The sequence below is a fragment of the Podarcis pityusensis genome (genome assembly GCF_964106645.2).
Source record: "Podarcis pityusensis genome assembly, chromosome: 16".
In the NCBI taxonomy this organism is placed as follows: domain Eukaryota; kingdom Metazoa; phylum Chordata; class Lepidosauria; order Squamata; family Lacertidae; genus Podarcis; species Podarcis pityusensis.
In genome coordinates, this window is record NC_138041.1 from 25,224,010 (window position 1) to 25,239,596 (window position 15,587).

At 49.0% G+C, this 15,587-nt stretch overlaps 1 protein-coding gene across 1 annotated transcript in view; it reads right to left on the minus strand.

Moving 5' to 3' along the window:
• Positions 1-10,121, minus strand: part of RTN4R (reticulon 4 receptor) — a 117,939-nt gene extending 107,818 nt beyond the window's left edge. The window contains exon 1 of the mRNA XM_080986369.1: positions 9,425-10,121. Within this exon, the coding sequence (XP_080842495.1) occupies positions 9,425-9,446 (22 nt within the window). The 5' untranslated portion in view covers positions 9,447-10,121. The remainder of the gene's footprint in view (positions 1-9,424) is intronic.
• Between the last annotated feature and the right edge of the window lie 5,466 nt (positions 10,122-15,587).

The following is a 15,587-nucleotide window of genomic DNA, read 5'->3' on the forward strand; positions in this document are numbered from 1 at the left end:
TTAGAACGTCAAGAAAAACAGAACAGGGCAATAGCACATGATGCTGCGAATGGGAGATTAGTGATGCATGATTTCTACGTTATACATGGGGCTGCCTCTGAAGATGGTTCGGAAACTTCAGCTGGTGCTGAATTCAGTGGCCAGGTTGCTCACCCTCACTGGAGCAAGACGGTTCGAGCATATTACACCGATCCTGCTCCAACTGCAATGGCTACCCATTAGTTTCCGAGCCCAATTCAAAGTGTTGGTTTTGACCTATAAAGCCTTAAATGGCTTAGGACCTCAATACCTCAAGGACCACCTCTTCCCATATGAACCTACCCAGACCCTGAGATCATCTTCTGAGGCCCTTCTTCATGTGCCTCCTCCTCGAGAGGTGTGGAGGGTGGCAACACGAGAACGGGGCCTTCTCTGCAGTGGCTCCCTGTCTGTGGAATGCTCTACCCAGGGAAGTTTGCCTGGCACCTTCATTATACACCTTTAGGCGCCAGGCCAAAACATTCCTTTTCAACCAGGCCTTTGGTTGACCTGATTGACATCCTATGCTCTTTTAAGATGCATTCTTGGGGGAGGGGCTATTGTTCTGTTGTTTTCTTTTTATTAGGTATATGTGGTTTTATATCTTGATTTTATTCTGTGAACTGCCCTGAGACCCCCCTGGGTATAGGGCGGTATATAAATTCAATAAATAATACTAATAATTTCTGATCATGCACAGAAACCAGCTGCATGTCACATTAATTATTATTATTATTATTATTATTATTATTATTATTATTATTTTATTATTATTTCAATTTATATTCCGTCTTTTCTCCTGAAGGTTGGTACTAGGGAAGGCATTATTTTAGAATACTTGGGTCCTAAGCCATTTAGGGTCTTATATGTTTGTATTAGCACCTTGAATATGCTCCTGTAGCTCACTGGCAGCCAGGGCAGTGCTTTCAGGACGGGTGGCGCATGGCTCCATTGAGCTACCTCAATTGCCAGCCTATCAGTTGCATTCTGTTGCATGTAATACACAAGTAGCAGTCAAGTACAGCATTCCTTGTTTTCCTAGAGTGGACATGTAGGGGAATGTTTGGTCCAGCCAGTCAAAAACTTCCTGTTTCCTCCTGGCTGGGACATATTTCCTTTGCATGTGACTAGAGGTGGGCATGGCCTTACCTGCCCAGGTAACAAAAGGGCAAGGCACGCAGCACACTTCCTCTCTTTGACTTCCTCTGTCGTTAGAGGAGCAGCTTTTTAGCTAGAGATGCTCTGTTGGCTTCCAGCCAACAGAGGACACTGGGATTATCCCCATATGGGATAAATCCACATGTATATACTTTGTAACTAAGTCTGCCTTCAGGGATCCAACTGTGAACTGATGATGTGAGTAAACTTCTTTTATATACTTCACACAAGATTGTGGCATGTTTATTCTTTTAAGAGGGGTATAAGGGAAATTACCAGGAATCTAATACTGAGAGGCTTACACAATCCTGCAACCAGCTATCTGATGTGTATTTAAAAGGGGAATGTAAATGTCTGCTAAGTTATAGAACTTGCGAGCACAAGTTAGGAAGGATATTAATAAACAATATATCCTCTCCTGCCTCCCTGAACATTCCCACATTTGGCACTAGCCACAGTCGCCAAATCATCTGCAAAGGTACTTACAGTGCATTACAGTAGTCCAGACAGGAGTTACTCAGGTCCCAAGTTTTATATGCTCATCAAAACATATTGAATTGGGCCGAGCACAGCCAGTTTTCTAAAACACCCCTCTTCATATGACCTTCGGTCAGCCACTAGATCTGGCGGAGAGCCACTGGGTCCAAGAAGGTAGATCAAGCCAAGTGCCCGAACTCCACTTCTCCAGCAACAAACATAGTCAGTTAAAGCACTTCCGTTCTCCGTTTCAGTCCACAGAGGACGCTCAAGGTGGTTTCACAATGCATAAAACATGAATTGCAACAAAACGCACAGCACCACTCAGGATAATCAGCAGTTCTTAAGAGAAAAAGCCAGCAGAGAGATCCAACAAAGGACCAACTTCAGTGTTGGCTGCACTGACCGGCAGTGACACTCCAGGGTTTCAGAGAGGAAGTCTCTCCCATCCTGACCTGCATGCAAGGCTGATGCTTCCAACAGTAAGCCATGATCCTTCATGTGTGTGGTGCAGTGTTAGAAACTCAAATATAGGTAAAAAGGGTAAAGGACCCCTGGACAGTTAAGTCCAGTCAAAGGCGACTATGGGGTTGCAGCACTCATCTCACTTTCAGGCCAAGGGAGCCAGCATTTGTCCACAGACAGCTTTCCGGGTCATGTGGCCAGCAGGACTAAACCGCTTCTGGTACAACGGAACACTGTGACAGAAGCCAGAGTGCACGGAAACGCTGTTTACCTTCCTGCCGGAGCGGTACCTATTTATCTACTTGCACTGGCATGCTTTCGAACTGCTAGGTTGGCAGGAGCTGACACAGAGCAATGGGAGCTCACCCCGTCGCGGGGATTTGAACCACCAACCTTCTGATCGGCAAGCTCAGGAGGCTCAGTGATTTAGACCACAGCACTACCCGCTCATCACCAAAATGCACCTTAAACCTGGGCTTTGGTCGCTATAATGGAATGTCTAGGTGTCATTTTTCCACCAACAAGGTTTATTATTATTATTATTATTATTATTATTATTATTAATTCCATTCCTACACCACTTTATATTTTAAAGAAAAAATCTCAAAGCGGTTTACAACACATTAACACATTGAATAAAACAATCCAGAATAAAACAAATTCAAGCTTAAAGGAAAATATTTCAGAACCTTCTCTAAGTGACCTTTTGCTTTCCCCATATTTATTTACCTACTTATATAGCTGCCCCTTGGCAGAAATACTCTAGGAAGGCAGTGTGGTGTAGTGGTTACAGTGTTGGACTAGGACCTGGGAGATCAGGGTTCAAATCCCGACTCAGTCATGAAGCTCACTGGGTGACCTTGGGCCAATCACAACCTCACAGGGCCATTGTAGGGATTAACTGAGGAGTGAACCATGTAGTCTTTGAAGAAAAAGGTGGGATATAAGTGCAATAAATAAGCTCTTCTGCTTGCCTGCATAAGAAAACTGGAGGGGCCAGCCAGGTGGAGATGTCAGTCCCCAGTGTGGCATCAACATGGTCACAATTGGACCCATGCCAGTCACAAAACGTGCCTGGCGCCTGGCTAATTTCTAACACTGGTGGGAGAAAGGGCAACTAGCAAAGGGTTTTAATATTTGTATCATTCTGAAAAGTCACTTTGAGTCACTCTTTACGGACAAGTTACTGATCACAAGTAATAATACTAATACAGTACTGCTAATAATACTCTAGCAACAATAAAACTCTAGCAATACTAATACAGTACTGTACTGCTAATAATACTCTAGCAGCATCTGGCAGGCCACAGGTTCCCCATCCTTGGCCTGTAGGTTTTTTTCTCAGTTCCTAATCCCACCAGAGGGGATCTGTAGAAGAATATATTCCTTTAGGAGAAGCCATAGAGTGAACAGATGTTCTGTTTGACAGAGCCTCACATCTGGGGTGTGATCACCATCTTGCAGAATGCATGGCTTGCTGAATGTCAGAAAACCTCTGTAGGCTCCCATCTGAAACTGTAGCTCAGCAGCCAACCTTTTCTCCCCAGTGTTTTTTCTTTCTTGCTTGCTACCGTATATTTAAAAAACAAAGCAAAAACAGCCAATAGAGACTAGACAGAAGCCCACACTCTCCAGAGCAGCAGAACATCTGGGCAGGTTGATGGTGCTACCATTCACGAGAACTACCTTTTCTCTCCAAATAAGTCAGTCTGCCCCCCCCCCAAAAAAAAAATTCACTTGCAGGAGAAGGGAGGAGGTAGTTGGAATGAAATAGTGGGACATCACCACAGCAGTTATAGCTGATGACCTGAAACAGCAGTTCTCAAACTTTTTGGGTTGCCCTTGGTCCCATGAAATCATGCCCAGTGCCCCCTACTTCACCCCATAAAAACCATTACAGTGGTACCTTGGTTCTCAAACTTAATCCATTCCGGAAGTCTGTTCCAAAACCAAAGCGTTCCAAAACCAAGGCACACTTTCCCATAGAAAGTAATGCAAAACGGATTAATTTGTTCCAGACTTTTAAAAACAGTCCCTGAAAGAGCAATTTAACATGAATTTTACTATCTAACGAGACCACTGATCCATAAAATGAAAGCAATAAACAATGTACTGCAGTCACACAATAAATCAGTCAGTAGCTGAACGGGGTTCCACACAGTCACAAAAACAAAACAAAAAAGCCGCAAAAACAAAAATGCTAAATAAATAGCAAAAACAGACAGACCTCAGCATAAAACTCAAAATAGAAGTGTGGCACTCAAAATGGAGCATGTTCGGCTTCCAAAAAAAGTTCGCAAACCCGAACACTTACTTCCGGGCCAGGTTTGCAGTGTTTCGGTTCCAAGTTGTTTGAGTACCAAGGCATTTGAGAACCAAGGTACTACTGTATTCAGAATAGCAGTTTGCACAACCCGCTAAGGGAGATAATAACACAATAAAATTCAAAACAGTGACAATTAATTGCACATTTAATCAAAATCCAATTAAAACTACTTCTTCAACAAAGCCAACAAAATTTATGAACTTGATCCAGCGGTACCAGCTTTTCAAAGTCTGGTAGTCGTTTACATCTCCAGCATCCCCCTGCTACCCACTTTCCTCTTAGCACCCCCTAATCCACCACCTCCAGGGGGAAGTAGCCCCCACTTTGGGAACCACTGATCTAAGATGTAGGGGTCTGTTTCACACCTTGTTCATCTTTCCCCTTTGTATTCTCTCTCTCTCTTTCTTTTCTTTCTTTCTCTCTTATTTATTTCCATGGCCCCTTTCCATTAAAATGTTAATTTTGGCTCTGGAAAAGTTAGAGGCAATGAGAGCACAACAGCAGCATCAAAACCAGTTGCAGGAAGCAACAACAGATCAAGTACAGTAGCAAGGAGCCTTAAAGTGCTTATATATAAGTCACCTCCCCAAAATAACCCATTCCCCACAAGTAAAAAGGATGCTGTGTCGTAAATCTAAACATCCAAACGAAGGAGCTTCACACGCAAACACAGAAAAAGAAATCAAATCTGGAGGAGGGGGAAAGGAAAGGAAACTAGTACGGTGGTACCTCAGGTTAAGAACTTAATTTGTTCTGGAGGTCCGTTCTTAGCCTGAAACTGTTCTTAACCTGAGGCACCACTTTAGCTAATGGGGCCTCCTGCTGCCGCCGCACGATTTCTGTTCTCATTCTGAAGCAAAGTTCTTAACCCGAGGTACTATTTCTGGGTTAGCGGCGTCTGTAACCTGAAGCATCTGTAACCTGAAGCGTATGTAACCTGAGGTACCACTGTATTGCAACAAATCATTCCCATGGATGACCATAAACAGGAGAAAGGCCTGGTTCTGGCGGCAGGAATCAATCAGAAGAGTTCAAGGTGGATTTCCCTAAGGAGGGAGTCCCAAAGAGGCAGTGTGATTTAGTGGTTAGAGTGTCAGACTAAGACCTTGGAGACCACGGTTCGAATCCCCATGCTACCAGTAAGCTCACTAGGTGTGATCTTGGGCCAGTCACTGCCCCTCTCAGCCTAACCCACCTCGCAGGTTGTTGTGCGGATTACAAAAAGGAGAGGGACAGCCATGCACGCTGCCACCTTGGAGAAAAAGGTGGGAGATAAATGTAATAAATGCTTTTGCACCAGCTATTGAGACAACTGTGAACCTTTTTGCCCCCCACTGCAGTGCATTTTTATTTAACTGCTGTGGTTTATACCATGCATTGCTACAGCACACCTGAAATAAAGGCATGGCACAGGAGAAAGAACACCTGCAGTAAAACAAAACTTATTTAGTATAATAATTGATTCTGTACTTTTTGCTACTTTGTAAATGCTTTATTTTGGTTCTGCTACTAATTGGAGGAAGGCAACAAGAGTCCACCTGGAACTGCCCCCACACAAGGATGCCGTTGCTCCTGCAAGGAGCAGAAACTTCTTCGTGCATTTTAAAAATGAATTCTCAGGAGGATGAATTCTGTGCTCTTCTTTCAAGCTCTAGTGGAATATAGGTGTCAGCACAGCCCTGTTTGCGTCTCTGCTTCTCCTTCAGGGGCGATTTAACAAGAGTGCTAACAAGGGCCTTTTAATCTGTAAAACGAGCCTGCCAGGAAAACCTCCCCCCCCCCATTGAATCAACCTATCAAGTACTGTTGGTGGGAACATACAGAAGGGCCTGTGGAACTCTCTGCTTGAAGTTAACCCTCTGGCTCCCTCTGTGGTGACTTTTCATCTGCTTTGAAACCTTTTTGATGTATTCTTTTCGGGCAGGGGGAAGAGATCATTTATATGAAAATTGAATATAACAACAACAACGACCACATTTTCCTTTTCCATTATATATGGAGAGAGGGAGTTTAGTCTGGTGGTTAGAGTATCAGACCGGGGTTCAAATCCTTGTTCAGCTATGAAACTCACTGGAAGGCCCTGGGTCAGTCCCAGTCTTTCAGCCCAACCAACTTCACAGGGTTGTTGTAGGGATAAAATGAAGAGGAAGAGGACCACCTTGAGCTCCTTGGAGGAATGGTGAGATACAAATGTGATCGGTAAATAAATAGTGTCACAGTTCTTTCTTGGCTTCTGAGCACTGCGAGACCCGTCCAAACGAAACTCCTGGGCTGCTTGGTAGCTCATATTCATTTCACTGGAGCTCGTCCAGGCAAACTTGCTGCAAATGCTGCCTTGTGGTCCCCATTATGCCACCATTCCAGGCATCCAAAACCTGCCCCCTGTGGCCAGCCGCCGCCTCTCCTCCGGGCAGTGCTGCCTCCACAGCCATCTGATCCCCACGGAGCACAGGTATTTGAGCAGACCTGGAACAAGACCTCATCTCCCTGCAACTGGCAACCCCGCGCACACACAGTTCCCTGCCGAAAGCCAGCTTCCTTCTACGCCGATTACATCGGGGGGCATCATCACCCAGTGGAACGAAAGCGACGCCTAACCTACAGAACATGATTTCCTCACTTTGCATGTAATTTCACACACAAAGCCTTAATCCAGTTTAGCGCCTTGATTCCCCCCCCCTTTTTTTTTAAATGAAGCTGAGCAGAGGAGCAATTAGCTAGTGATGCTTTGGGCCAGCCCTGCTCATTACACCAACAGTGACACCCCACTCCCTTTTTCCTTCCTCACCCCACCATTTTTCCCAGGGCCATCACAGTGGAGATCAGATCTGCAGGGGCTGGAGGAGGATGAGATGCCATAATCCCCTCTCCCCCCCCCCCCCATTCATCCTTTTCCTCCTAACAAAGAGCTTTGGTGGCTTTTGAGGGTGAAGAACATTCCCCACCCCCAAGAAAAGAATACTTCATGCCCCCTGGAAGGTATTGTACATCTGCCTTATCTTGAATCAGGTCATTGGTCCAGCTAACAGTGGTTGCCCAGAATTTCAGACAGGGGATGATCTCAGACCCAACCTGGAGATGCCTTGGGGCCAATTGAACCTTCCATATGCGTAAGAGGCACTCCCACCACTGAGCTACAAACATAGAAAGCCGCCTTAAACAGAGCCAGGCCATCTAGCTCAGTATTCCCAACACTGACTGGCAGCAGCTATCCGGGGTTTCAAGCAGGGGACGTTCCTAGCCCTATCTGGATATGGTGGATATTGGACCTGGGACCTCCTGGGTGCAAAACAGGCAATTCCACCACCAAACACAGAAAACTGCCTTAAACAGAATCAGATCATAGATGCATCTGTCTACACGGACTGGCAGTGGCTCTCCGGGGTTTCAGGCAGGGGGCATTCATTCCCAGTCCTGAGGCTTGAACCCAAAACCTGTATGCAAAGCAGGTGTTCTAAGGACCAAATATATATTGTTTTAGTTGCGAAATATCCCGGAGGTGACACACACAACCTATTATAAATGCACACTCCCATTAACAGCTCTGTCTAACCAGATTGCTCCTGCCTAGATGGAATGTCACGTTATCCCTGCGGTGTTCAGACAAGCTCTGGGAAACTTTGGCCAACTCCATGGAGCTTGCAGCGCAGCTGTCTCCTGCCAGAGAAGGAAATGCTGCTAAAATACTTGATGCTCTGGGTGGTGGTGGCAATACTCCTAAAATGGCCATGGGGTCTTTTCCACTAACAACACCTCCCATCATAAAGTTCCCCCAGGAAAGGAGCGAAAGATTGCCTCCCGCATCCACACGCCGAGGAAATGCACCGCGGGGGGGGGGGGCACGCGGAGGGACCACTACCCGCCCCCGTCTTTCCACGCTGGCCAGGCAAGAGCGCCTCTGCAGACACCTGCTGGAGCCGCAGACCGTCAGGGCCTCTGGGGGGCGCTCTTGAGAAGCCCATGAAAGATACGGGGCCCGACCTAAAGCAAGCCCCTTCAAGCGGGAGAAGGAGGTGGCATCTGAACTGGCAAGCCAGGAACACGGAACTTTTGCATCTCCAAAGCTATTTTTGAGGGGGGTAAATGCTAACCCTTTCCTCTCTCTCCACCTGGGGGAGATGTTGTTTCTCTGACAGCCAAGCTGCCCCAAACTGGCGACTAGCAAAAAGAGCTATTTTGGACACACACGCTAAACAGCATTTCCTTTCATTGGAGACCTTTGACTGCACCTCATGCCACCTATTCCACCTCCCCTCCCCTCCCCTCAACCTGCTTTGGGGTCCGAGCTGAAAATGATTGAGATGGAGTTCTTTCTCCCCGACAGACACATTTTCCCCGGCAGACACTCCCCCCTGCAATAGCACAAAAGCCTGGCATGGAGGAGGGAAGACAGCAAGACGATGATAATAATCCCCCGCTCCGCGCGCTCAAATCCAGGCGCAACGCGCCGTCCGGTCTACATTCCTTGTAAACGCGCCAACGTCGAACTAGATTCTCCTCTACACACAAACACACGTCCAGGGAGGAATTCTGCGCCAAGCGGAGCGGGGGAAGGGGGGGGGGAAGCAAAGGTCCTTCAAGGGCGGGGTAGGTCCCGCGATCACCCCCCGCCCAAAGAAAAGACACAAACACACCGTCTATCCTCTCCGGACTTTCAGCAGGCGATGGCAAGTCTCCGTAGCCTGCCTCTTTGAAAAGGGCACAGTTATCAAACACTTCTCCCCGACGCCCCTCGCCTTAAGTTAGACGGCTCCCCCCTCCCTCAAAGTTGGCCCCCGCCGTCCCCCCTCCTTCCCAGAGCTTCCATGGCCCGCGACAGACAAAGTTGCCTCCTCGGAACTTCTCCCCGCGCCGCGCGCAAAGGAAACCCCGACGGCCACACTCTTTCATCTCCCCTCTCCAGCCCATATTTGTATGTGTCCCCACCTAAAAAAATAAATAAATTCCCCTTTGTGTCTCTTCCTCCGTGCCGTCACTTACCTTCAGCGATCGCCCTCTTCATTTTAGGGGCTCGGGAAAGGCACGGCTCGGAGGGCAACGGGGGGGACGCAGCGGCAAATCCTTCCCAAAAGAAACGCAGCGGAGCCTCATGCAAACTTCCACCCGGGCGCGGGCACGACGACGGGGATGCTGCTGCTGCCTTTACCGGCGACAAGCCCGATGCCCGCCTGGCTCATCGGGCTAGCGAGGCGGAGCGCTCCTGCGGCCGGAGGAGCCAGCATCCAGGCAGAAGGGACTGAGGGAGGAGACGCCCCGCGCGCTGTGGCTCACACCAACGCGCCGGCAGCTGCGACGCAGGAAAAAAGAGGCAGGCGCTGGATCCACCGAGCGCGTCCGCCCTGCTTTGCCTCGGCTCCGCTTCTGCTGGTCTTGCCCTCCCGGCGTCAGGGTAGGGAGGAGCGGGTAGTTGTTTTTTTGTGTGGCGAGGCTTTCCCAGCTGGGAAAGGGCGCGCGATCCGGGGCTCGGAGAAGGAGGGACGGCGGCGCTGGCGAGGCTGGTTTCGGCTGCTCCGGCGGGGGGACTGAAAGGTGATGAATGTTTTATGGGATCATGTGGTTTGACGTGAGAGGAATCGGCCTAGATCGGATTTACTGGCTGGAGGAGGTAGAGGGAGAGGGAGGAGGGAGGGGCCGCCGCCGCCGCCGCGCGCTCCGGCGAGGGGGGTGCACGCGGAGCGCGTTAGGGAGTCCTGCAGAAAAACGGGGAGCGCTTGGCCGGAGCGGGCTTGGCTGTGGCTAGACGTCGCTCTCCACCACCACCAGGGGCTTGCCTGCGGGGAGACGAGGGGGACAGCGGCACCTTGCCCCCACCCACGCACAATACACGCGCGAGATGTATGGGTCCCGGGAGCCTCTCTCCAAAGACTTGTTCGGACTTGTTCGGAGGCGTGTTTGAAGATAGGAGAGTGCGAGGAAGACCCTTCAGGACTATGACAGGGCCCCGTTCGGGCTGGAAAAGGGTTCGGAACTGATGGGAGGTGCGGAGGGGGGGGGGTGACAGAAGAGAAGACTGCAGCAGCGATGTTTCTCCCGGCCCGGGTCTGTCCGCGGCAGCACGCTGGCCTAGGCGACGAGGCTGGCAGCTCATTCCTGGAGGGACGGTGCCACCTATAGGACGCCGAGGAGAGAATCCGGACTGACTGTGCAGGGGGGCGGGGGCGCGTCGGAGTGCGGGCGCATCTCTCCCTTCTGCTTCAGAGAATAGACATCTCATTCTTGCCTATGAAGCGAGACTCCGTACTGGGACGCATCGAGCACACTCCACGCCCACCCGAGGACACTCCCGCACCCGCATTTCCCAATGCTTCCTACCCTGGATGTCTGAATCTCTCGAATATCGGTTCCTCACACTTCTGGGACAGGGTGACTCATCCCTCATCACCCCCCTCAGCGCCTGACACGCGTGAGACCCATTTTGAGAAGGGGTGGGGGGTGGGGTAAACAGAAGGAAATTGGTTGTGTCCTCAGACACACAAACACATACACAGTCCCCCCTCGCGTGCCTTATGCTTGATGTGCAAGCTCTAATCCATATTAGTGATTTGTTGGGACAACAAAACCAGCAGCTTGAAATGGGAGTTAATCTAGATTAATCTGCTCTGAAAGAGGACGGGGACTTTCGCTTTTAACTCTCTGTGTCTTAATGTCCTCTTATCGCACCACACTGATTTGAAAGACTACACAGCGAGGTTTTTTTTACCTGCCCCAATTCATCTCTTGGGAATACAGGAGCTTGAGGCAAAAAGTCCCGACTTCAAAGGGGACCTTCCTCTGATACGATGGTGGCTGGTGCCCATTGGTTGTGGTAGGGCAGAAGACAAGGAGCCCAACATTAGAGGGAGCCAGAGAGCATAAGAGACGGGACAAACAACAAAGGTGGGGCCAGTGTCAAGAATAGGTGGGGCAGCTATTTCTAATTTTGTCCCCATCCTCCCCACTGCTGAGTTCTACAAGGGCCACACTGAGATTGAGGAGGAGGAGGAGGAAGTTGATGGGCAGTTCTTCCACTCCCCCAAGACTGTAGGCAACTAAGAAGCAGCACTGTAGTGGTGCAGAGTCATGGGAAGTCAAAGCCCTGTGATTATTTTTGCCGCAGGGTCCCTGTCTCCTTTGAGGAAAAGGTTCGCTGTAAATGCAGTCAATCAGTTATAAGATATCAGTGTGCATAGGGTCACCTCCTGAAGCTTGCATACTCTTGCCCCACACAATGGGTCACACAAACACCCATGACACCCACCCCCTTTCAGATGCTGCTGCCCAGCCCAAGGGCTCCTTTCTATGCAAGCCGCTCTCAAGACTGATGCCCCCATGCCACTGACTGCCAAGACCTGCAAATAAGAAGGTGGGGCTTTTGAAGCCTCCTGCTGCTGGTAGGGATGCCTGGGATGAGGTGGCTTTGATCACAGCATCAACACCCCAACAGATCTTGCTTCTCCATTCATCACAGAGCAAACATGTCTCTGTCTCTCCAGCTTCCAGCCTGATTCCAGCTCAGCTCAGTTCAGTTCACACACATAGTGCTGGCTATTGTTCTCCAAAAGAGCTAGACGACTGGGGTGGAGGGAAGGCTCACCTATTAGCCCAAAGGGCACCATTACGTAGCTGCAACTCTTGCAACCTGGCTGCTTCTTTGGGGATGCTGATGAGGACACCTTAGTGGCCAGCTAAGGTCACTGTGTTACAAGGAAACTTGTATATTTCAGCAAGCTCCTCTTGATTCTCAAGCTCACTGGATATCCAAAGAACTGGAAGACTGACACACACACACCCAACCCACAACAATAGCACAAACATTACATGCATTCAAATCCAAGACAGATGCCAGCTGGGATGAATATTTCAGAAGGTTTGTTGAAAGAGGAACGTCTTGAGCAGTTGCTGAAATGCCAATAGAAGGAATGCCCACCCCCACCCCCCCAATATGCAGTGGGAGGATGTTTCAGAAAGCAGTTACCACCTCACTAAAAGACTGATTCCAACATCATACAGAGCAGACTTCCTGAGAGGTTGATCTCTGCAGGATACTGTCTCCTGCAGAATACAGTATTCAACTGGGCATATAAGGGATGGGGTAAAATTTAGGTATTCTGAGCAGTATTGGGCTTTGTACAGCAGACACAACACCTTGAACCTTACCTGGTAGCTATTTGGCAGTTAAGGCAATTACTTTAGTGGCTCCATATGTGTTGGCCATTTTCTGTCCCAGCTGCAGCATCTGGTCAGCCCCAAGGGCAGCCCCCCCCCCTGAACATCAGAAGGGCGTGCTGGATCAGGCCAGTGCCCATTTAGTTCAGCATCCTGTTCTCATAATGGCCACCCAGATCCCTGCTGGAAATCCAGAAGCAGGATCCAAGCACAAGAGCACTCTCCCTGTGATTTTCAACTGTGGAGGCAGAGGCTTGACATCTTGGCTAGTAGTCATCAATAGTCCTCCAGGAATTTGTCTAATCATCTTGTAAATCCATCTAGGTTGGTGGCTATTACTGCCTCCTGCAGAGGCAATTTCCATAGTTTAGCTATGCCCTGTATAATAAATAATAATAAATTTTGTAGAAGTCCTTCCTTTATTCTGTCCTGAATCTTCCAGCCTTCAGCTTCACTGAAGGTCCAAGTGGGAGATAAATTTAGAGCATAAAGCTCATTATTCTCCACTAAACTAATACACCATTAAAAAGCTCAAATTTTCAATGAACTGATTGTCTTTCTTCCCCAACTCATGCTACATTACCAAAAGAAATTGGTCGCATAAGCAGTGTGTCCCAAACTCTCAGAAGCCACTCATCAATGGAGGGAAGATTAATCTTTTTCCCATCTAAAACTCCAAACCATACAAGCCACAATCAATAAACGAACCATTGTTTCTCAGTCTTCAAGCAAAGCCATACGTCTGACATCGTGAAATAAAAGGACTCTTGGATCTAGCGGCTGTGTATGCCCTGAAATGCTTTTGATTTCATTTACAACAGAAACACTGTTGCTTGTGAGTTGAGAACATGACCGAAATATGTGATATATATATTTGCTCTAAGGGAACGAACATCTCCAGCAATCATCCTTCACCGTGTGTGGATTCTGTTCCACCTGAACAATGCTAAATATCAGCTGAGCAGAATTTTCACGGAGGAAAAGGCTATAAATGGCTACTAGCCCTGATGGCTGTACTTTGCCTCCATGGTCAGAGGCAGGAATGCTCCTGAATCCCAATTGCTGGAAGCCACAGGAGGAGAGAAGGCTGGTGCTCAGGCGCCACTTCTGTGTTTCCCAGAAGAGCCATTTGGTTGGCCACTGTGAGATCTCAGGATGCTGGACCAGATGGACTGATCCTGCAGGATGCTTCATATGTTCTCCATTTTAGAAGGGAAAGAAGCTTTCCTTAAAATTCACACACAGATTGCTCCATGTAGAGATGTGCATTTTCATATCAAGAACATTAACCTCCTCCTCCAATTAAATCAATTCCCTGATTATCCTGGTGTGTATTTTTGACCATCTCCATGCCATCAAATATTTAATATAGTCATACCTCTTGTTACGTTTGCTTCAGGTTAAATCTTTTCAGGTTGCGTTCCACGGCAACCCGGAAGTACTGGAAAGGGTTACTTCTGGGTTTCGCCACTCGCGTATGCACAGATGCTCAAAATGACGTCACGCGCATGCACAGAAGTGGCAAATCGCAACCCCTGCACGCGCAGATGCGTGTTGCGTTCCGCTCATGTTGTGAACGGGGCTCTGGAACAGATCCCGTTCACAACCAGAGGTACCACTGTATATCCGGATCAAAACTTATTTGACTGGTTATTGGAGAGTCATACAACAGAAATGGTACTGGGAACAAAATTTTGACAATAATAACCCCGTGCCAAACTTTTAAATGCTGAAATGTTGGTTGGGATGGTGTGGCCTTGTTTATTTCATTACATTTCTGAGTCGCTTCCTTGAGGATTGGGGACCAGGAAGCAACTCCAGTCTTTTGTCTTTGACCCAGGCTGTGGAGCCTGGAAGGTCTCAGATAACAGCAGGTTGGTGCATCCTGAGAATGACAGACTGATGGATGGCAAATCACCGCACAACCAATTCCATAGAGCTCATTTTCAGTTTGAGAGAGAGCAAACTTCACTCTGATCCTGATGAGCTTTGGTGCTGTAATTATAGGCTCATCCCTCCCTAATTCTTAATTATAGTATGGCACAGCCTTCTGCTTAGAATCAAGAGTCTTGATTGAAGGCTATGTAGCTGCTCTCTTTGGGTAGCACTGTGATGGAGAAAGGTATCAGAGGGAGGAACAAAAAGGAAGGTTGTGATTTTGCTCCTGCCCAACACATTGAGAGGGAGGTGCTTACTTGCAAGTAGGAAAGAGACCTTTATTCAAGCTGGCTGGTGGTGGCAAGAACATGAGAAGAACCTTGTGATGGCCTGGGATTCGGACTCGGAGGCCGAACCTGAAGGATCCCAGCCTGCACAGGATTCCCTGCCTCCAGAACCAGCTGAGCCGGGGCTGGGTCATGAGCCTGAAGGGTCCTCACCTGTGCTGGATCCTCAGGTGCAGGCACCAGCTGAGTCTGCTCTGGCTCCTGAGGTGATGGAGGACCCATTGCCTGCAGGTGCTCCACTCTCAGCCCTGTGAGAGGAAGCTGAGGTTGCCTCTGGGTCCAGTAACCCTCCAGCCTCTCCTGAGCTGCAGAGGCTCAGGGCAGAGAGGCGGAGGGAACTAAGTTCTTGCAGGAGGAGTGCTCGCCTCCAGGCCAGGAGAGGCGAGGCACCTGTGGACCGGGGCCGCCCTATGCCCCGGGGCAGATAAAAGCCAGTCAGCCCCAGTCCCAGGTTGCGGGAGCAACGTTGTTGGTAGCCTGTTCCTGCCTGCACCCTGTCCTGCTTTCCTGCCTCAGCTCCTGACTCACCCTGGCTCCCTGCTTGCATGCCTGTTCCTGACTTCACCCGACTCCCTGCCCTGCACCCAGCTACAATGGACTGCCTCCACGTTGCACCTTTGACCACGGACTGGACTTGGACCTCGCCTCTCGAGTAACCCACTGGACCAGCACAAACCTGCTGTCCCAGGCCCCCTCAAAATTACCTTCCCCCCAATGAGCCTCCCCCCACTGCCATAGCTGCCAACTGCTGCTGCTCCTCTGCTTCACTACTG